Genomic DNA, 23,466 nt, shown 5'->3' with positions numbered 1-23,466 from the left:
AGGTTGAGACACAGACTCTAGCATGCGCATGACCAGGATTCACCTGGCAAGTCTACTAAGGGATGATGCTTTGCTCATCTGGTGCCATTGCTCTGTTGTAACTGGAGCCATTTTTAGCATCTCAGGCAAGGCCATGGAGCCATCCTCAGTGCCCAGTCTAAGTTCATCTAATGGAGCCTTTGCTGTGAGAGCGGAAAAGAGAGAGAGAGAGAGAGAGAGAGAGAAGGGAGAGGGGTAGGAGTGGAGAAAGCAGATGGTCACTTTTCCTGGGTGTGGGCCTGTTTGGGTTGAGGTAACTCAGCATTGTGTTTGCTCCTTAGATTCAAGGCTCTAACTCTTTTTATAAGCTTAGGAAGTTCTCATCCATTATTTGTTTGAGTAGGCTCTCCATCCCCTTCTCCCTCTCTTCTTCTTCTGATATGCCCATTATTCTTATATTGCTCCTTTTTTTTTTTTTGTTACAGACAGAGATGGAGAGAGGGACAGATAGGGAAAGATAGACAGGAAGGGAGAGAGATGAGAAGTATAAATGCTTTGATGTAGCTCCTTTGTTGTTCATTGATTGCTCTCTCATATGTGCCTTTATGAGAAGCTACAACAACAGGAGTGATCCCTCCCTCAAGCTAATAAATTTTGGGCTCAGGGTAGATTGGTATTATGAGGTCATGTTTACGATCCCATCAACGCTCAAGCCAGCAAACCAACACTCATGCTGGCTATCTTCATGTTTCAATCCTGGGACCTCTGCATTTCAGTCCAACTCTCTATCCACTGTGCCACTGCCTAGTCACACCTTATATTGGTCTTTCTGATGGAGGCAGTCAATTCTTGTGCTCTCTTATTTTCTTTTATTCATGAGTCTGTCTTCTCTCTGTAGCATTTGTAGTTGCCTGTTTTCAGTGTTACTGAATCTCTTTTTTGTCTGGCCTGTTTTATTAGCTAAATTCGCTACCTCATTTTTCTGTTCATCTGTTGAGTTCTTCATCTCTGTTTGGTTCTTTTTTAAAGTTTAAATCTTTTTCTTATAAAATACTCTTTTTGTTTCTTAATTTTGTTTCTCAGCTCAATAAATAGACTATCAGTGTTTTCTTGCAACCTTTTGTTTTTTTCATGGTTTCAGTTTTAAATTCTGTATTTTATGTCCAACATTTCCATGTAGTTGAGATTACTCTATGGAGATTTTTTGTTATCTGTCTGAATTACGTCTCTTTCTTGTGTATCCATGGCATTTGATGTCTTCTACCTTGATGACATTTGAAAGCAGTATTCTTAAGAACTATAAAAGAAACAACTAAGAAATAAAAAATAAATACAATAAAGTCATGAAAAATATAAAAATTTTATACATAATAAGTAAAATGAAAAATTATAGAAAATTAGGAAAAACATGAAAAAGTCAAAACAAAAAATAATAAAAATATAGAAATTAAAGAATAAAATTCAAGAGAAAAAAGAAGAAAAGTAAATAAAATGAGGAAAAAAGTAACAGGAAATATCTTTTTCATATTTGTGAGATTACTGTTTTCTTCCAGTAGGTGTTTTACTGCAAGTTTTTGCTCTGAGGTTCTTGGAAGAATTCCACTGTGACCTTCCTGGAAATGAGGCAGACAGGGCCGCAGACATTGGTGGGTGTGGTGTGTAGTGAAAGTTTTATGGCTTCAGCTTTATACCTTTAGCAGTACTGTGGTTTAAGGTCATTGCAATGAAGATTTCAGGTCTCTGGTTGCTCCTCCCCATGTCTCAAGAGACGAGTCCTGATGTGGAGTAGCTCTATTTCTTAGGGAAGAGAGTGGCTTTGGAGAGCCACGGAGGAGTCTGCCACTGTTCCTACCTGTGAGGTGAGGGAGTTGGCATCTGGGAGGCTGGGGAACCACACTTTGTCTCGGTGCAGAGAGTGGGCTGCAGGCAGACCACAGAAAGTGTAGCCAGGACCCTGAGCTCAGCCCAACCCCTCTCCCCATGTTAGTTCAGCACCTCCTCCTCTGCCTCTCAGTCTCTCCACCTCTCCCATCTGAGGAAGGCCCAGGGACTGTGGACTTTACTCTTCATTTCACGGTAAACAAGACCCAGGCAGCATGGCCTTTTCTCCTTCCCACAGTGCAGCAAAGAAAAAGAAAGAAAAACCTGGTCAGGCCAGTTTCTCTCCTCTTCAGAGCTGACAGTGAGTGAGTTTTATCTTCCGCTGCCCTTTGAACCCACCTCACCTTCAGTCCATTCAGTGTGGGGATCGTTCAGGAGCCCTGTTAGCCCAGCTGGGGTGACTTCACTGTGTTGTGATTGTTCAATTTGTTGAAATTCTAAAGAAAGCGATCAGGTGTATCTCTCATGCTGCCATTACTCTCTAGTCACTTTCTGATACTAGAAATATCTCCTTTGTGACATCAACCTGGGAGGGCAACTGTGTCCAACATCCTTATGAGGATGGGTCAGAGGCTTGCTTGAGCATCAGTAAGAAGAGAAAGTAGGCATTAGTTTCATGTGGCTGCAGCATCACCTCTCTGGGACAGGATTAAGGAAATGCACCTTCTACGGGTCAATTACTGAGGAAGTTCTGACAGAGAAGAGCAGCTGGAAGAGAATTACTCACTAGATTGCTAAAAAAGTCTTGCTATTTTAAAGGAGTGTTAAGGTACATGTAGATGGACATTTTCAAAAATTACTATTTTTATGACCATTTTCAGATAATTTTCTTATTCATATTGTGTGCATACCATGTCACAGCAGAGCTCTCCATGAATGTTTATAAAAATTTTCAAAGAAAAAAAATTTTTTTCAAAGAAATTAGAGACAAAAATTCAGTTTTAAATTATTTTCTGTTATTGTGGATGTACTTTTTGTACTGTTTATTAAAAATGAGTATCACCTGACCTGGTGGTGGCACAGTGGATAGACTGTTGAACTAGGACACAAGGACTGAAGTTCCAAACCCTGAGGTCACCAGCTTTAGTGTCGGATCATAGACATGACCCCGTGGTCACTTGCTTAAACACAAACTTCTCTGGCCTGAAGCCCAAGGTTACTGGCTTGTCCCAAGGGGTAAGCAAGTGGGCCAGTAGCGCTGCTGTAGTTCCCCCTCCTTGTCATCAATGCACATATGAGAAAGCAATGAATGAACAACTAGGGAGATGCAACTAAGAACTGATGTTTCTCATCTCTCTCTTCCTGATGGTCCCTCTCTCTGTCTGTCTCTCTGTCACAAGAGATCCAAATTTCAAAGGATCATTCACAAGTGATTCATGAAATTACAGAATCACAATATCTTTTATTTTCCTTTATTTTTAAGATTTTTATGAAATCATTTCAAAGAGGGAGCAGGCAAGCAAGACAATACGTAGGGAGAGAAGGAAGTAGGAGCAGAAAACATAAACTCCAGTATGTGCCTTAATTAGAAAAGCTCAGGGTTTTTGACCAGCAACCTCACTGTTCCAGGTTGAAACTTTTTCCTCTGCACCAGCACAGGTCAGGCTCTATCACTTTCAAAATTGTACGTAGTTCTCCCTATTATATCTGTGTGCAAAACATGTTAACATTATTTGAGCTATTTTCTCTTCTTGCTTAAGAATTTTTTATTATCAGTTATAAAAACTTCTACAGATGTTGAAAATGTTTCTTATGAGTATGGGCCAGTGCTTGTACTTTTTTTTGAAAGATCGTAGATTTGGTTTGAGATAAAACTCAAGGTCTACACTTCACTGTGTTTCACAAAGCTTTCTCGCAGCAAGGAAAGAAATAACTTGCTCTAAGATTATAATGTATAATAAATTTATGGTTGCATCCTATTTGAGAACTAGAAGTTCTATTAAAATTTTAGCTCAAAATCATATATGCATTTTTCCCCATGTTTTCTTTCTCTGTGCTATTCAGGAGTATGGCACGTGGACTGGAGACATTGGTGTCACTGGTAAAAAGAGAGCTTGTTAGAGGTGTGGAAACACAGGCCCCACCCCAGAACTCCTGAGTGAGAGTCAGCATTTTTAGAAAACAACAGTTCACTGTTTTCCACGTCAAAATTGAAGAAGTACTTACAGTTCTACCTCATGACTTTTCCACCTGACAAATATACACAACTGATCATGAGCGATACAAATACAGCACTGAGAAATCCACATGCCTGTGTTGATGTCTTAATTCTATTGTTAACTTTAGAAAGAGAGAGGGAAATGCCATAAACTTGCTTTTCACTTCTTAATAATTAACTGGTTGATTTCTTGAATGTGCCTTGACCAGGAGTCAAACCAGCCACATTGGTATATCAGGAGAATGCTTTATCCATCTGACCTACTAGTTCATGATGATGCCTTAATTTTAAGATTTGTCTTCTTGGAAAGTTAAGTGTGTGTAGTGCATTTATGGACATGTGTCATCCTTATTACTCAGTGTTAGAAAATAAGTTAGAGACTATTACCATGTGAAAGATTAAGAAAGCAAAAGATAACAAAAATTTTTTTCAGAAAGTGAATTAGTACCTACCCAGGTAGTGCCACAGTAGATAAGGCACTGACCTGGGACACTGAAGACCCAGATTCAAAGCCCCGAGATCACTTACTGTAATCGGGGTTCCTGGCTTGAGCATGGGGTTATAGACAGTACCCCATGGTTGGTGGCATGAGTCCAAAGGTTGCTGGTTTGACCAACGGGGTCACTGGCTTAGCTAGAGGCACCTGGTCATGAAACGTATCAGAAAGCAGTGAATGAACAACTAAAAGTCCACATCTTGAGTTGATGCTTCTCATCGCTCTCAAACCAGTTTGTGTGACCCTCTTTCTCTCACACACACACTCAGAAAAAATATATATTGCTGGGTGAAAATGATCTTATTGGATCATTTTCTCTTAGGACAAAACCACTTCTAACTCTGTTTCCATGTTGGATGGCATTATGAACTGAGACTGCGGACCTCTGTTAATGTGTCTTTTCTTCCAGAAACCATTGGCCTTCAGGGATGTGGCTGTAGATTTCTCTCAGGAGGAGTGGGAAAGCCTGGACCCAGCTCAGCGGAAACTGTACACGGATGTGATGTTGGAGAACTACTGGAACTCGGTCTCCCTGGGTGAGGATGACTTCCTTCCTGAGTTTATTCTGTCCCTGCAACTTTTGATTCCTTCATTAGGGACAACATCACATGGGACCTTTTACTTTGCAGGGTAGATTTTAGAGTTCTGCCATCAGGGACCAAATATGGGGGTTTGGTGGTATAGAAATAAAGGCTTCATGATGCACATTGATTAGAGCTCAGTGTATGAAAAATTACATGTGTCTAGAATGATTAAGGTGTTTTCAGAAAACAGTATTTTGGAAAGTTACTTTCTAGAACATTGTAATATTGTATCATGTCTTCTTACCTGGGCATGAAATAAATTACAAATTGGAGCTGGGAAGGAAAATGACAGTATCCTTCCACCCAGGTAGGTGGGATGAGGAAGCAGATGAGGCAGGGAAGAGACCTACAGGTCATGGAGGAAGCCAGACCTTACAGTGTGGTTGGGAAGCTGCTGCAGTGGAAAGGGCTGTGAGAAGCCCAGGTGTATTCTGGTTGCTGTCATAGAGGGACAGCTCGTCTCCAATGTGTCCCGTGTTCTGGCTTCCTCTCAGGACTCTGCTTTTGCTCAAGTGAAGTCCATGATTACATTAGCAGTGGGGTCCAAGTCTTCCACTTAAGACCGAGAGCTGCCATGATGACTCCTCTTCTGTAGCTTTGGGGATCACAGAAAACCTATGCATGCACCTGAGCAATTACATGATAAGCTGTTTTTTCTCATTTGGAGTGTTTTGTTTTTGCTTTTTTTGTGACAAATATAGAGAGGGACAGACTGACAGGAAAGAAGAGAGATAAGAGCATCAATTCTTCATTGTGGCACCTTACTTGTTCATTGATTGCTTTCTTTTATGTGCCTTGATAGGGTGGCTACAGCAGAGGGAGTAATCTCTTGCTCAATCCAGTGACCATGGGGTCATGTCTATGATCTTATGCTCAAACCAGCAATCCCGTACTGAAGCCGGCAACCTTGGGGTGTTGAACGTGGGTCCTCTGTCACCATTTGATGTCTATCCACTGCGCCACGGCCTGGTCAGGCCAGATTTATCATTTTTAATCCTATGCACATTTCCTACAAAACCGTACAGAGTGTAGACTCAATGATTTCATCATAACACAAAGTATCTCCCCAAAGTGTGAAGATCTAATTCTGTTTTAATTCAAACTGTTCTTCTGCTTAGTATAAATTATTATTACAAGTTTATTTTGTACAAAAACAATGATGAGGTTTTTTTCATTTGCTTTTTTAGCATGTTTCTTTCTCATGGTGTGCTTAATCTGAAATGTTTAAAGGTTAAATTAGTCTCTTTATATTTCAAAACTTTGTAATGATTTATTTAGATATGAAGGTTATTTCTTTTAGGTGGATTATAGCCTACAGATTTTTCTAAGAGTAGCTGAAATACAGGAAACCAGAAAAAATTTATCATGTCATTTAAATATCTGTATTTGAATAGTATTTGATAATTATTTTTGAGTGATTTGAATGCCTGTGTAAGAAATTTTTCTGTTGTATATTGTCATGATGCAAACTTTTTGCTGTTTGATGGTACACTCAGTTATAAAATATAGTTGAAAGAGAAGGATTTTTAATAACTGAAACATATATAATTTTCAAAATTCTGCAGAGTAATTTTCTGTTCATAGTTTGCATTTTCTTTTTTATTCAGTATTATTTTGAACTAGTTTCAGATGTACAGGTTAGTGGTTAGACCTTAATATACTTTATAAATTCTGAATGTGTTGCCCATGGTATTTCTGGGACCCAGCATAGTTAATACATTATTATTTACTGTAGTGCCCATGCTGCACTTTACACCTCATGACCGTTCTGTAACTACCAACGTGTTCTCCTAAAGTGCTTCAACTTTTAGTCCCAGTCTTCCAACTCCCCTGCCCTCTGGCAGCCATCACTCTGTTCAGTATAACTGTGAGTCTCTTTCTGGTTATTTATTTATATTCTTTAGGTTCCAAATATAATTGACATCATATGGTACATATGTTTCTCTGCCAGTCTTATTTCACTTAGCACAATACCTTCTACATGTGTCCATGCTTCTGCAAATGCTATATGGTTTCATTCGTTTTTATCATTGTTTTATTTCTTAACATTTATATTCACATTCGTGGTATTTTTCTTTATTTTACAATGACCCTGATCATTTTTTCTTCATTTTAATATTACCCTCTCCCACCCCCCACATTTTTTTACTGAGAGTGATGAGAGCAAGGGAGAGAGATGAAAAGGTTCAACTCATAGTTGAGTCATTTTAGTTAGTTGTTTAGTGACGACGTCTTTTATGTGTCTTGACTTGGAGTCTACAGCTGAGGCAATGAAGCCTTTCTCAAGATGGTGACCTTGATATTGTTTTCTATTTCTGTCTTTTTTTTCTGAGAGAGAAGGACAGTCAGAAACAGTGAGAAGAAAAGTATCAACTCTTAGTTGGGGCACATTAGTTCATTGACTGCTTTGCTGTATGTGCCTAGACAGGGAGCTCCAACTGAGCCACTCCTTGTTCAAGACCGTGAACCTGGGCTTCATGCCAGCAACCATGTAGTCATATCTGTGCCAGTGACCTGCTGGGCATAGATACTTGTAAGCCAGTGACCCCACTGTTAAACTGGTGTACCCACACTTTAGCTGGCGACCTTGGGATTTTGGTCTTGGTACCTCAACATCTCAGCCAACACTCAATTTATTCTGCCAGCACCTGGTCAGGTCTGGTGTCCTTGTTCTTAAACTTTGGAGTCTGCACTCAAGGCACATGAGGTCATGCTCAGGCTAGAGGTCTAAGGCATTGAGACCTGGCACTTCAGCATCCCACGTTGACACTCTATTCACTCCACCACCACTACTCATGCTGGTTATGTTTTTGATAATCTCTTCAGTATTAAAGTCTCTGTGTGCTTGAACAAGTACTCACTTTTTAAAAAAAGGTCTTGGCCCTGGCCGGTTTGCTCAGTGGTGGAGCTTTGGCCTGGCGTGCAGAAGTCCCGGGTTCAATTCCCGGCCAGGGCACACAGGAGAAGCGCCCATCTGCTTCTCCACCCCTCCCCCTCTCCTTCCTCTCTCTCTTCCCCTCCCGCAGCCGAGGCTCCACTGGAGCAGAGATGGCCCGGGCGCTGGGGATGGCTCCTTGGCTTCTGCCCCAGGCGCTAGAGTGGCTCTGGTCGTGGCAGAGCGACGCCCCGGAGGGGCAGAGCATCGCCCCTGGTGGGCGTGCCGGGTGGATCCCGGTCGGGCACATGTGGGAGTCTGTCTGACTGTCTCTCCCCATTTCTGGCTTCAGAAAAATACAGAAAAAAAATAAAAAAATAAATAATAAATAAATAAATAAATAAATGTCTTTACAGTACATTCACCATGTACTGCCATTCTCTTGGCAGTTTATTTTTTTCCATCTTATTTATTTATTTATTTATTTTTACAGGGACAGAGAGTCAGAGAGGGGTAGATAGGGACAGACAGACAGGAATGGAGAGAGATGAGAAGCATCAATCATCAGTTTTTCGTTGCGACACCTTAGTTGTTCATGGTTTTCTCATATGTGCCTTGACTGTAGGACTACAGCAGACCGGGTAACCCCTTGCTTGAGCCACGTGACCTTGGGTCCAAGCTGGTGAGCTTTTTGTGCAAGCCAGATGAGCCCGTGTTCAAACTGGCGACGTTGGGGTCTTGAACCTGGGTCCTCCACATCCCAGTCTGATGCTCTATCCACTGCGCTACTGCCTGGTCAGGCTTGGCAGTTTATTATTCGAAGCAGAAACGGTCTTTCAGGAAGTAGCAAAGCAACCAGTTCACTGAGCATACAGTACTGTCATTTCTGTGTTTCTTGAGAAGAAACTGGTACTTAGGAATGATATTGCCCTTGTGTGCTTGGTTGTTTAGCAGGTATTGTTAGTTTTTATTCCTCTCTGATGTGACTTTTTTCATTGTTACCTTTCTTGATCTTGCCTTGAACTTTTAACCTGCCTTTGGTGTACTTAAAATGTCATTTTGTCAACAATTGCTGGTATATACAATTACCTTTTGTCATAACTGTCATATTTTGTATCTTTCAGCTATGCCATCTGAAGAAAACCAGACCTTGTTACAAAAGGGAGGAATCAAAAATTTTTTCTTTAAAACAATACTGGTAAGATATGGAAGGTATGGTTTTGATAATGTAAACTTAATGAAAGCCTCAGAAATTTAGGAAGAGTGGTGAGAAGGAAGGATATTAATGTGGACAGAACTAACCTGCCACAATTATTTTTTGTTATTTTTATACAGTGGTATATTGACATATGAGTTTAATTTGTTTCATGGCTGAGCTTGTGACTCAGTTGCTCATGTGACAAATCGAAATTCCTTATTTAAATTTATGGGAATGCAGTTCATTTGTTCCAGCTCCCCAACCACACAAATATTTTGTTTTACATATATGCTTTTAAATAAGAAAATGTACTTAATAAATAACAAATACACACATACACACACACAATAAGAAAGAATGTAAAGAAATAAACTGGTTTATAAAGTGTATTTTCCTTCAAGTTCAGGTGAAGATGCTGGCGGAGGGGGAGGAGACTGGCAGAGGAGGATTTCATTTCGCACTCTGTCGCTTAACATAACTTACTCTCTTCACATTTAACACTACATTTAATTGCAAAATTTAACATATACTATGTATGATATGTAACTTTATTGCTAAACTTATTTGCTATTCTTTTACTTTGCTTAATCATCATCATTTTCTTTATTCACTTTAGAGAGGAGAGGGAGAGACAGAGAGAGAGAGAGGAGAGACAGAGAGAGAGAAGGGGGGAGGAGCTGGAAGCATCAACTCCCATATGTGCCTTGACCAGGCAAGCCCAGGGTTTTGAACCGGTGACCTCAGCATTTCCAGGTCGACGCTTTATCCACTGTGCCACCACAGGTCAGGCTAATCATCATCATTTTCTTCACTGACTTTTGGCTTTTTTGCCACACTTTCCTCGCTTTCACTTAGAGGCCGTTTCAACAAAAACCCTTCCATGGAAGTTTGTTTCCTCTTCCCTTTCAGAACGTTCGGCAGGCCATTTAGTAGAGGGTGGCAGAAGCTCTTGATTCAAATATCCACTCGTGAATTAAACCAAAAAATACCGCAAGTGGCTGGTCATCTCTCAAATTGCTCGCGATTTAAAGTCCTCATGTTTCAAGGTACCACTGCATTTAGAGAGAGAGGAGACAGTGACAGAGACACTGATCTTTTCCTATATGTGCCCTGACCAGGGATTGAGCCTGTGGCCTTTGCATAGTGGAATGACAGTGAAAACAATGAAGTATATTTTCCTCGATGAGACACTTATTATTAATTGGTTAAGTGTTCGCTCTATTGTGGCCTGTTAACCACTCAGTTGGTTAGAGTGTCGTCCTTAAACAAGTACATTGTGGATTTAATCACTGGTAATGGCACACAGGATAAGCAGTCAATGAATGGACAGCAGGGTGAAGGAACAATGAATGCTTCCCTTTTTGATCCTCTCTTTCTACCTGCCTCTCTGTCTCTCTGAACATAAAAAAAAAATTGAGTCCCACCTGAATATGTCATTTGGTTGTAGAATTGTCCTGGAGTACGGATTCCTGGTTTGATTTTCTGGTAAAGGTTCATAAAAGCGTAAATCAATGTTTTGTCACTCTCCCTGCCTTTAAAAAAAAATTCTTACATTGATTTTATCAAAAGAGAGCATGAGAAAAATGTAAAGAGAGACAGGGAAATCTATCTGCTCTGTATGTGCCCTGCCTGGGAATCCCAGCAACTTCTATGCTTCAGGATAATTCTCCTACCAACTGAGCTCTTTGTGCAGAGCAGGGCTATATTTTCTGGTTAACTCTTTATTTTCTAAATAGGTAAAAAAATATCACACATTTGTAAAACTCCTTCTTTAAGTCAGCTAAACTGTCAGTTTCTTAAAGTGCACATTGGCTCTGGCCCATTTCATGAATGGTTTAGTGGTCAAAAGGTTATATATCCAGGGTTCATTTCCAAATCAGGGCCTATACTAAAGCAACCATCTGCTTCTTTGCCTGTCCCCTCTTGCTTCCCTCTCTCTCTTTCCCTCCTACAGCCATCTCTGGATTGGTCGAGTGAGCTGGCCTTGAGCTCTGTGGTCTCTACTCCAGGCACTAAAAAATTGGCTCCATTGCTGACTAATGGAGCAAAATTCCCACATGGGGAGAACTTTACACCATAGCAGGCTTGCCCACCAAGATCAAAACCTATTTTTTCACTGTTACATATTTTTAAAAAGAAAATCTAGAATGGTTAGGAAGTTATGTAATCTTTGGAGTAAATAATCATTGGATTTGTTTTTCAAATGTTTTTTTCATTTCAATGTCTATAATATTCATTAAATTTGGAGCAAATTCTGTACAGCCAACATGGTTTAATAGGTATCACAGAGTAGTTATTTGGGAATGTGTATATGTTAAATGAAATTATACCTTTCAGTAAAAGCATATCTATCTTTGATGATTACCAGAGTATGTATAATGAAGACAGAAGTTATCAATACAATGAAGATTGGAAAAATTTTAAACAAGAATCTGTTCATAATCAAAATGAAAAACCTCCATTTCTCAAGAACCATTATGAACACCGAAAAGTATTTGACCAGATATCACATTCTAACATTCATCACATGATTAATATTGTGGAGACAACAAATGAACAAAGCAAATGTGTCAGAGCTGTTAAACAATCTTCAGATCATACTGAAGAAGACAATATTCATACTGAAGAGGAAGCTTACACTTATAATTTATGTACCAGAGCTTTCAGTGAAATATTTAATGTAATTAAGAAAGTCCATAGAGGAGAAAACCATTTTAAATATGAAAAATCTGGTAAGGCATTTAATTGGCATTTATGTCTTAATTTAAATGAGAGAAATATTCACAACAAAGGGAGACCTCACAAATTTAGCAATTTCTCAACCCTTTTTAAACATGAGGAAATTCACATGGGAGAGAGGTTTCATAAATGTTTAGAATGTGGCAAAACGTTTATCCATAAATCACACCTTACTCAACATCAAAGAATTCACACAGGAGAGACAAAATACAATTGCAGGAAATGTGGCAAAGCATTTAACTGTTCCTCCACTCTTACTGTACATCAAAGAATTCACAGAGGAGAGAAACCATACAAATGTAGGGAATGTGGCAAAGCTTTTACTCGACCCTCAGGTCTTACTAAACATCAAAGAACTCACACAGGAGAGAGACCATATAAATGCAGACAATGTGGCAAAGCCTTTAGGTGTTCCTCAGCTCTTATTGTACATCAAAGAACTCACACTGGAGAAAAACCATATAAATGTAGAGAATGTGGAAAAGCCTTTAAGGATTCCTCCACTCTTACTGTACATCAAAGAATTCACACAGGAGAGAAACCATACAAATGCAGATATTGTGGCAAAGCCTTTAGCTGTTCCTCCACTCTTATTGTACATCAAAGAACTCACACTGGTGAGAAACCATACAAATGCAAACTATGTGACAAAGCCTTTAGGTATTCCTCTGAGGTTACTATACATCAAAGAACTCACACAGGAGAGAAACCATACAAATGCAGACAATGTGACAAAGCATTTAGCTGTTCCTACACTCTTACTGCACATCAGAGAATTCATGCTGAGGGTTCTCATAAATGTTTAGAATGTGGCAAAACCTTTATCTGGAAATCAATACTTGCTATACACCAAAGAACTCACACAGGAGAGAAACCATACATATGTAGAGAATGTGGCAAAGCCTTTAGTCGTTCCTCAACTCTTACTGAGCATCAGAAAATTAATACTGGAGAGAGGTCTCATAAATGTTTAGAATGTGGCAAAACCTTTATCTGGAAATCAATACTTACTGTACATCAAAGAATTCATACAAGAGAGAGACCATACAATTGCAGACAATGTGGTAAAGCCTTTAACTCTTCCTCATCTCTTACTAGACATCAAAGAACTCACACAGGAGAGAAACCATATAAATGTAGAGAATGTGGCAAAGCCTTTAGCTGTTCCTCCACTCTTATTGTACATCAAAGAACTCACACGGGAGAGAAACCATACAAATGTAGAGAATGTGGCAAAGCCTTTAGCTGTTCCTCCACTCTTATTGTACATCAAAGAAGTCACACTGGAGAGAAACCATACACATGCAAACAATGTGGCAAAGGTTTTACCCAAGTATCAAGTCTTACTGTACATCAAAGAACTCACACAGGGGAATGATAGATATGTGAATTCCAAACTGCCCTCTTGATGTTCCGCTTATCTGTCAGACCTCACCCTTACTGGACTATCGCCCCTGAGACAGAGGAATTTGAAGAAGCTGACAGGCTGGCCTAAGGAGGGGTTCCTGACATACCAGGACTTTTGATTGAACACCCACATGCTTGAAATTCTTCTTGACCCCGTATAATTTGTCCCCCTAGCTTGTACTGGTGCACTTCTCCAGAAAGAGTGCCCTAGCAGGTCTTTCTCTAATAAAGCCTGCACACCTGGTGATCAAATGCCGTCTCATTCTTACATTTGGTGCCGAAAACTGGGACAGAGTACTAACTTCCTGGACGATCCCTCTTTGCCATCCAAACTTACAACCAGGGAAGCAATGGGCAGCGGCAGCTCATCCCGGGCTTACTCCCTGATTCTGTTTGGATGTGTAAATGTAGGTCGATTGGCTGGCAGTCTAACCCTGTCCTAAACCCTGCTGGACCAGAAGATAAGGAGTTTCTCCCTTCCCCTTCCCTGGTTGGACTCTAAATTTCTCTCTAAAAAAACCCCTCCTTGGTAGGACGGTTTTCTCTGACACGCCTCACATTTTGAGGGGTTTGACTTTCAGTCTCAGTGGACTGCACAGAAGACTAGGTGCCTAGCCAAACCTCTCTCTTGGACATCTAGTCCTTGGAGCTGCTTGACAGGTGGTGACAACCTCTATCAGGGGTGACTCCCCTACACGGAGATTCTCTCCCCTTGGTATAGTGACAGAAGGCGGGAACGCCCCCTCTTGCTCACCTGTCTCCATGGTTCTTTAGAGTCTAAGCCTTCTGACCAGACCCCTCTAGGATGTCTCATAAAAAACCTCACCAAACTTGGTCTCTCAGACCTCAAACCGAAGAAATTAATCTTCTGTAACACGGCATGGCCTCAGTACAGACTAGACAATGACTCCCCACTGGCCTGAAAACGGGACATTTGATTACAATATCCTAAGAGATCTTGACCATTTCCGCCACTGGAAGGGGAGGGCATCAGAGATTCCTTACATGCGGGCTTTTCTTCTCCCTTCTCTCCTGTCCTTAATTTCTGTGCCTTCTGTTCTACTCGCAGGCTGTTTTGGCCAAAGAAACATCACCTAAAACCTCCACTCCTAATCTTTCCTTCTCCACAGGCTCCCAACTCTCTCCCCCTCCTGCCTGACCCCTGGGGGCACCCCTCTCAGGACCCCTCTTTAGTCCCTCTGCAAATGTTTTTCGCTGGAGTCTCTTCCCTTTAAGAGCCCCCTCCCTTCGCAGAAACCTGTTTCTCATTCACCAGCAAATCCAGTCTCTTTCCTCCTCTGCTGGCCAGGGGCCCTTCCCTTTTCTACTGTGTTCTTCATCCCCTACCCCCTCAGAAGCTGTGGCTCCAGCTGTGAAGCCTGTCTCTTCTCTGACCCCTCCTCCTTCCTTACAAACTGTGACTGTGCCTCTTTCCTCCTTGCCCCCTCTCCTCTCCTCAAAGCTCTAAATCATTTTTGACCCTCTGACCACATGGCACCACACCAGTACTTTACCCTCCTCCTCCTGCAGGTTCTGACCCTCCTTTTCCATCCAGCTAGTCACACTGTCCATTTGCTTTCAATCTTCCTCCCCTCTATACTGGCAACTCCCTGTCATCTTGAAAAACTTTAAAAAAACAATTGTATAATAAGCTATATGAGTAAGTAATCTGTCTTTTTGTCAGAAAATATCTCTAGTATAATTTGAGTTAAAACAAGTAAAGCACGCTCATTTAAATTTAATTCATAATATGTGAAGTTTTTGTTTAATATGTAACTGTCTTTCTAAGGCCTTAAACCAATAATTACCCACCTTTTAAATCAAGGCTTACTCATCCCCATGGACTCTCCCTGCAATACCCCCATTCTTCCTGTTCAAAAACCTTCAGGGGCTTATTACCTCATACAAGACTTATGCATAATCAATGAGGCAATAGTTCCCCTCCATCTTGTAGTCCCTAATTTCTACAAGTTACTGTCACTCATTACCTCAAATACCATTCACTTCAGGGTCCTAGACCTCAAAAATGCCTTTTCCATTCCTCTACACCCTGACTCTTACTTTCTGTTTGCATTCACTTGGACTGACCTTGACACTAATACAGTCCAGCAAATTACATAGACTGTCTTACCTTAGGGGATCAAAAATAGCCCACACCTGTTTGTGCAGGCACTAGCTCAGGATTTAGCAGCATGCAATCTCAAAACTAGTACTCTTACAATATGTAGATGATCTACTCCTCTGCAGCCCCTCCCTGCCTGCCTCAAGGAGACACATCACCACCATTCTTAACTTCTTTGCTGTAAAAGGATATTGCGTCTTCTCTGTTAAGGCTCAACTTTACTCTCAGTCTGTAGTCTATCTAGGCATCTTAACACCCACTACCTGAGGTCTCACCCTAAATCAAACCCAGACCCTCTGCAGTCTCCAACCACCTACCACCACAGATCAAATCTTTTCTTTCCTCTGTCTAATAGGCTTCTTTAAACACTGGATTTCCAATTTTGCTCTCTTAGTCAAGCCCCTCCTTGAGGCTTTTAAGGTCTATAATGGCCAAGGAAGTAACAAAAAAGTCAAATAAGGTTCAAAAGAAGTCAGGAAATACCAGCTTTAGGCATATGCTCTTAAAGGCTCCAGTGCCCTAAAGGGCTTCATAGAATCCTATCAGGGCCCTGCTCCAGAGTGGAAAGAAAGGTCATTGAACTGAAGCCTGCCAGGCTTCCTGGCCCCATCAAGGGACACACCTCTGCTGTGGAAAGAGGGACATGAGAAGGTAAGATGCCCCCTTGCTCTATGGAGGGAGGGTTCAGTCTCTTCTAGCCCTGCTCCAGCTACCTGTGACCTGACCTTGCCCAGCATGCTGGGAATTGCCACTGAAGGCCCAAGGACATTGTTCACGAGCCTAAGGTATTTTTTCCAAATAGCAAGTAAGCTAACCTCATTTCTTGTAAACACAAGGTCCATCAACTATGCCTCGCTTGAATATTTAAGTTTTATTTATCCCTCAAAGATCTCTACTGTGGGTATTGACAGTCTGATTTTGTTACTTTACTTAATGTTTAGTATCTCCTTTATTCCTCTTATCTCAATGCCTCATGCCTATTATAGGCTGGGACCTGCTGCTAATTCCAGCTAGAAGCAGTGGTCACTAGGACTTAAACTTCAACTGCAAAGTGTAGAAATGTAACCACCCTTTTCCTAAGCACTTTCAGGATTTACAGGTTACTCAGCAAACTGTTCAAAAACTGTCCAAGAGGTGCTTCCAGAATTACATCACTAAGGACTGACTTTCACATAGACAGGTCCACACACCATGATCCTGTCAACTCCCACTGCTGCTACAGTAGAAAAATGGTATGCCTTACTCCAACTATAAATCTGAAGCTGGTTGGTCTATGTATGGCAAATATATGAAAAAACTAAGGACTCTCTTAATCAGGCTTTGGGAAAAGGGAAACTAGGGTAAATAGAAAGCTTGATTGTCACTAGAGGTTGATAATTTTTAAATCAAGAGTTCTGACTAGAAAGGAGTTGTATGGTTTTGATAATAGAAGGTATAAGGTATGGAGATACTTTTGAAAGAAAAAGGAAAAGCAAGTTGTTATGAAGGCCAGTTATTTCTGGATAAGAAAGTGCATGAAAGCGGAAGGTTTATGAAAGTTGTAGAAGGTTTGTGCAGATTGTAGAAATTTTGTACAGAGAAAAAAGAATTTGTACAGTCAGAAAACTGGTTTTCAAAGAATGTTTAATCAGTCACCCTAGCTAACAATCCTCTACTCTCCCCACTTATTGGGACGACTCTTTCCGCCACCCTGACCATCTGGAGCTCAGAAACAGAGAAACAAAACCGACCCCTTGTCCTTCTATTCTCTATTCACGACTCAGCCTGCCTCACCCAATCAAAGGCTTTCTACTTGTATGGGACAAACACCCATATGTGTCTCCCTACTAATTGGACAGAAACCTGTACCCAAATCTATTCACCCCAAGTATCAACCTAATCCCATCCCTAATCTATTCACCCCAAGTATCAACCTAATCTCATCCCATGAGCCTCTTTTAATTCCTAGTACACTACCTGTCAATCTAAGGACCAGATGAGCTGTACAAGTAATCCCTCCTCTTATTAGAAATCTCTACAAAAGTAGGTCTAGGGGCAGGGGGACTGGCCACTGCCCTGTCTTTTTTTTTTTTTTGGTATTTTTCTGAAGTTGGAAATGGGGAGACAGACAGACTCCCGCATGCACCCAACCGGGATCCACCCAGCATGCCCACCAGGGAGTGATGCTCCGCCCATCTGGGGCACTGCTCTGTTGCAACCGGAGCCATTATAGCACCTGAGGCAGAGGCCATAGAGCCATCCTCAGCGCCCAGGCCAACTTTGCTCCAATGGAGCCTTGGCTGCAGGAGGGGAAGAGAGAGAGACAGAGGGGAAGGGGGGGGGTGGAGAAGCAGATGGGCGCTTCTGTGTGCCCTGGCCGGGAATCGAACCCGGGACTCCTGCATGCCAGGCCAATGCTCCACCACTGAGCCAGCCAGCCAAGGCCACACTGCCCTGTCTTCCTCTCTGTGTTTCTGTCTCTGTCTCTCTCTCTCTCTCTGAAGCCCAGCGAATTTGTAAACATGGAATCAGTGGTTTCATACAAACTGGATGTCTTGACTATTGCCTTTCATTGGTCCACTCACTCTCCTATTTATTTTTCTAACTTTTGCACCCTGCCTCTTACGTTTGTTCACTAGTTTCTTACAGAACCACATGCAGACCTTTACCAATCAGAAAATTAGAAAAATCTACCTAACCCTACACACCAACCCTGAAACCTGCCCTCGCGAAACAGAAAAATCTGAAACTATATCAGCAAACCTACTAAATTCTATCTATCAACCCCTACAAGTCCCCTAAACCTAAAGCTCTCCCGTATCCCTGAAGAACTAGGAGAATAAATAACATTTACCTCTTAATGCTTCTCAGTCTTTTTACCCTTCACATAGTAAGGGGACAAGATCACTGCATCTTCTTGGCTGAAGAAGAGCCTACAAACGAACATGAAACATTTCTTTTAGCTCAAGCTAACTGCTCTCTCCAGGGCTGCCAGGAAAGAATATCTCTAACTTTACCATGGAAGAACTTTCACCCCTGCTATGCAACCCTCATTATCTCTGCATTCCTGATCTCCAAATACTTGCCCCCTTCTTTATCAAGTTCATACAGGCCTGGATGAGAGAAATCTCTAGAATTACCTACAATCAAATGCTCCTACACTCCTATTCCCCAATACCCCAAGGAGAACTTCACGAAGGAAATATCAAATAGGTAGGGATGACAGCAGGAAGAAGCCGCCCCTCAGCACGAGATGTTCCCTCCTGAATGTTCTCCATACTCTGGTTTCTCTTCAGATCGCATAAATCTTTCGCCTTTTACTGAATGTTCTCCAAACCCCCTTCCTTTTCAACCACACATACTCAGACCTAAAACTTACACCAACAAGTTCCCTGTCTCTAAAAATCTCCACATGTCCTCCCATTCGAGAGGAACCAGACCAGCACGTCTCATGAGGCTCATCCAGGAGACCATGTATCACCATGTCACTCTGACTACTTGGCACTCGCAGCAAGCAATTCACAATTATTACCTCGCAAAATTTTTTTATTTCCTCACTCAGGTGTTCGAAGACATCACCTGGTTCAGACCTCACAGCACGGAAATTGATGACCTCCTTAACTGGATGGGGGACTTGGCTTGGCAAGGCTCTTTTCTTGAGTTCTTTCCAGAAGAAGCAATAATTTTCCAATTTTTTCTCCTCTTTCTCATCACCCTTCACCATATATTATAAAATAACTGCCTTTCTTTTATATGTAACCAGAGTTGAGAAATGATAGATATGTGAATTCCAAACTGCCCTCTTGATGTTCTGCTTATCTGTCAGATCTCACCCTTATTGGACTAATGACCCAGAGACAGAGGAATTCCAAAAAGCTGAGAAGCCACCCCAAGGAGGGGCTCTGGCCATACCAGGACTTTTGATTCAACACCCACATGCTCAAAATTCTTCTTGACCCCATATAATTTGTTCCCCTAGCTTGTACTGGTGCACTTCTCCCAGAGCAAGACTTCTCCCACGGGTAGACTCAGGCAGGCTGTGCTGTTCCTCCATGAATCATTCATGTGTCTGTTTTATCTGCCTTGTGGTCTCTTCTGTAACTGCTGCTCACCCTCCTGTATCACAGTGCTCTGCTTCACAAATTCTAGTAATTGAAAATAATCCACCCTAGTATAATTCTTTTTAAATGTTGAGCCTATGTGTATTATTTCATATATTTTTATTTGAGTCAGTGTAAACAAATTTCCATGGTTTGATTTACAAAAATGCATTAGATACATTAGTAACCTGAAGATGTAATGTAGGAGTGAGAGGACTGAGAAATAAAGAAATGTGTGTGCATGTCTTCATTAGGGTAGGGAAATAATGCATCAAAATAAGTAATTCAACAATACTGATAAAGTTATTTGCCAAGTAGAAATCTCACCACTTTCTAATATGAGTGATTTTCTATACATTGCATTTCTGTATAATTAACTTTTCCCCAAACTCATGACTCTTGGTTATAGAAACTCACTATGTGGTTATCTCTTTTACTTTAATAAAAAATCTACTATAGGCCCTGGCCGGTTGGCTCAGTGGTAGAGCGTCGGCCTGGCATGCAGAAGTCCCAGGTTCGATTCCCGGCCAGGACACACAGTTCGATTCCTGGCCAGGGCACACAGGAGAAGCGCCCATCTGCTTCTCCAACCCTCCCCCTCTCCTTCCTCTCTGTCTCTCTCTTCCCCTCCCGCAGCGAGGCTCCATTGGAGCAAAGATGGCCCGGGTGCTGGGGATGGCTCCTTGGCCTCTGCCCCAGGCGCTAGAGTGGCTCTGGTCGCGACAGAGTGATGCCCCGGAGGGGCAGAGCATCACCCCCTGGTGGGCATGCGGGGTGGATCCTGGTCAGGCGCATGCGGGAGTCTGTCTGACTGTCTCTCCCCGTTTCCAGCTTCAGGAAAAAAAAACAACAACAACAAAACCCCTACTATAGTTATTTCTTTTTATGGTCATGGAATGTTATTTATATGACCTGCTTAGAGATTTTAAGAATGGCTTTTTTGGAATATAGTGTTATAGAGAAATCAACTGGAAAATGCAGGTAATTTCATTCAGATCACAAAGCTTTATCTTGTTTAGTGTATTTTGTTTTTCCATTGGAGAATAACAGCATTATATCACAGTTTTAAAATTCTCGGCCCTGGCTTGTTGCCTCAGTGGTAGAATGTCGGCCCAGCATGTGAATGTTCTGGGTTTGAGTATGAGTCGAGACAGAAAGGAGAAGTGCCCATCTGATTCTCCAGGCCTCTGCCTCTTGTTTCTCTCTCACTCCTCCCACAGCCATGGCTTAATTAGAGCGAGCTGGCTTCAGGTGCTTAGGGTGAATCTCTGGCCTCCACTTCAGGTCTTAAAAAATGGCTGTGGTGCCTGACCAGGAGGTGGCGCAGTGGATAGAACATCGGACTGGGATGTAGAAGACCCAGGTTCAAGACCCCGAGGTCACCAGCTTGAGCGCGGGCTCATCTGGTTTGAGCAAAAGCTCACCAGCTTGGACCCAAGGTCGCTGGCTCCAGCAAGGGGTTACTCGATCTGCTGAAGGCCCGCGGTCAAGGCACATATGAGAAAGCAATCAATGAACAACTAAGGTGTTGCAATGCGCAATGAAAAACTAATGATTGATACTTCTCATCTCTCTCCATTCCTGTCTGTCTGTCCCTGTCTATCCCTCTCTGACTCACTCTTTGTCTCTGTAAAAAATAAGTAAATAAAAAAATGGCTGTGGTTGCAAGGGAGCAAGGGCCCCCCTCGAGCAGAGCATCACCCCCTAGTGGGCTTGTCAGGTGAATCCCAGTTGAGGCACCTGCTGGAGTGAGTCTCTGCCTCCACTCCTCTCACTAAATTAAAAATTTCTCAGTTTTTGTTAGTGATGTTATCCAAGTCAGTTCTTTGTCTCTGCCAATGTGTTTATCTGAATATTAGATGATGTCCTGTCACTGTTCTTTTGACAATGCATGAAGTGAGCATACACAGGACAGTGCTGTCACTCTAAAAGGTGCTTTGTAATAAAGTACCCTGAATCCAGTAGCAGTGAGGCTGTAGGACCAGGTGGGAGATGACAAACACCCAAGATGCCGATTTGATGTGAGTGCTGTATGTGGAGAGAGGACACCTGTTTCCATGCTGCACAACTGGCTCAACTCAGGAAAATGATGTTAGTGTTATCCTTTCCTAGATACCATGGTTGGTTAGAGCATTGTCCCAAAGTGCACAGTTTGCAGGTCTGATGTCTGGTCAGGGCACATGTAGTAACAGATTAATGTACTTGACTGTTTCCCTCTCTAAAATGAATAAAAAATTAAAATAAAAACTTACATGTTGTTTAGAACAATTAAAGTGCTATCAGAAAACAGTATTTATTAGAACATTGTAATATTGTGCCATGTTTTTTCACCGGGGCACCAAATGTATTGGAAATTGTAGAATTTATACCAACTTTCTTGTTCCCTTTTAAAATAAGCATGTATTACTTTTTGGAGCAAGTGTAGGAGCGTTGGGATGTGAAAGAAACTGTATCCTTCTACCCAGGTAGGTGAGATGAGGAGGCAGATGACATAGGTGAGAGACCTAAAGGTCATGGAGGAGGCCAGACCTTACAGTGTGGTTGGGAAGCTGTTGCAGTGGGAAGGGCTGTGAGAAGCAAGTTTACTTTTGTTGTTGTCATAGAGGGACAGCTGGACTCTTCAACACATCCTGTGCTCCTGCATTCTCTCTGGACCATGATTTTGCTCCAGTGACCTCCATCATCACATTAGCTGTGTAGCCCAAGTCCTCCCCTTGGACTTTGAGGGTCACTATTATCTGGCTCCTCTTCCATTGCTTCAGGGACCTGGGAAACCTGTGCACGTAGCTGATGTATCTGTGCTAAGCTGTTTCTTTTAAATGTAGAAGTTTATGAAGGAAGTGGTAGAGATCCTTTAATTGGGTGCAGAAATTTCAAGATGCCTGGGAACATATGTCAGGTTTACACTTTTTTATTTTAATGTAAGAGACAGAGGAACAGGGACCGACAGGAAGGAGAGAGATGAGAAGCATCAATTCTTTATTGCTACCCTTAGCTGTTCATTGATTGCTTTCTCATGTGTCTTTTACTGGCTTGGTTACAGCAGAGTGAGTGACCCCGTGCTCAAGCCAGCGAACTTAGGTTTCAAGCCACCAACCAGTGTCATGTGTATGATTTCATGCTCAAGCCAGCAATCCTGTGCTCAAGCTGGTGATTTCACTTTCAAGCCATGACTCTGGCATTTTGAACCTGGGTCTTCTGCAACACAGGGTGATGCTCTCTCCACTGCACCACCACCTGGTCAGAGACATGTTTTCAGGTTTGTCATTTCTATTCCTGTGGAGGTTTCTCACATGACCCTACAGAGTGTAGACTCAGTGACTTCTTCTCAGCACAGGACACCTCCCCAAAATGCAAAAATCTAAGTCCCTTCAAAACTTTTTTTAGCTTAGTATGAACTATCATTAAAAATTTTCAATCTAATTCCTGGCCGTTTGGCTGAGTGGTAGGGCATCAGTATGGTATGTTGATGTCATGGGTGTAATTTTAGTCTGGGCATACACGGGAAGTGACCATCTGCTTTTCCACCCATCTCCTCCTCCCTTCTCTTTCTGTTTTTTCTAGCAGCCATGGCTCAATTTGTTTGAGTGCATTGGCCCCAGATGGGTGTTGCCAGGTGGACCCCATTTGGGGTGCATGCAGGTAGAATGTCTATCTCCGTATGAGTTGAAAAAGAAGTAAAATATTTCCAGTCTCTATTTCCTAATTGACCACATTAATTTCATGACTCACTGTATCTCATAGAGTTTTTCAGTAAGTCACTTACATAGGTGACCTTTGAATATATCCCAGCAGGTAGGAAAATGTCCACTGTTACCTGTTTTCATCATCACTGTCATTCTGCCTTTCTCTTACACATCTGAGAACTACTCAGGACTATGTCTTGTGTTTTCACTTTTTACTAGATCTTTGTCATATTTCTGCTTTGAGAATCATAAGTGCTGATAC

The 23,466-nt window shown here is 41.8% G+C and overlaps 2 protein-coding genes and 1 pseudogene across 2 annotated transcripts in view; 2 read left to right on the top strand and 1 right to left on the bottom strand.

Moving 5' to 3' along the window:
• Positions 1–13,547, top strand: part of LOC136399336 (zinc finger protein 420-like) — a 318,259-nt gene extending 304,712 nt beyond the window's left edge. Inside the window, exons 5-6 of the mRNA XM_066374411.1 lie at positions 9,098–9,171; positions 11,540–13,547. Of these exons, the coding sequence (XP_066230508.1) occupies positions 9,098–9,171; positions 11,540–13,288 (1,823 nt within the window). The 3' untranslated portion in view covers positions 13,289–13,547. The remainder of the gene's footprint in view (positions 1–9,097; positions 9,172–11,539) is intronic.
• The window catches only part of LOC136399334 (zinc finger protein 91-like), a 944,498-nt gene that overhangs the window by 359,967 nt on the left and 561,065 nt on the right, over positions 1–23,466 (bottom strand). The window lies entirely within an intron of this gene.
• Positions 1–23,466, top strand: part of LOC136399322 (zinc finger protein 91-like) — a 388,962-nt pseudogene that overhangs the window by 7,365 nt on the left and 358,131 nt on the right.

This window comes from Saccopteryx leptura, chromosome 3 (assembly GCF_036850995.1).
Source record: "Saccopteryx leptura isolate mSacLep1 chromosome 3, mSacLep1_pri_phased_curated, whole genome shotgun sequence".
Taxonomy (NCBI): Eukaryota; Metazoa; Chordata; class Mammalia; order Chiroptera; family Emballonuridae; genus Saccopteryx; species Saccopteryx leptura.
The sequence above is the reverse complement of the archived record's forward strand: the minus strand, read 5'-3'. Positions and strand labels throughout refer to the sequence as shown.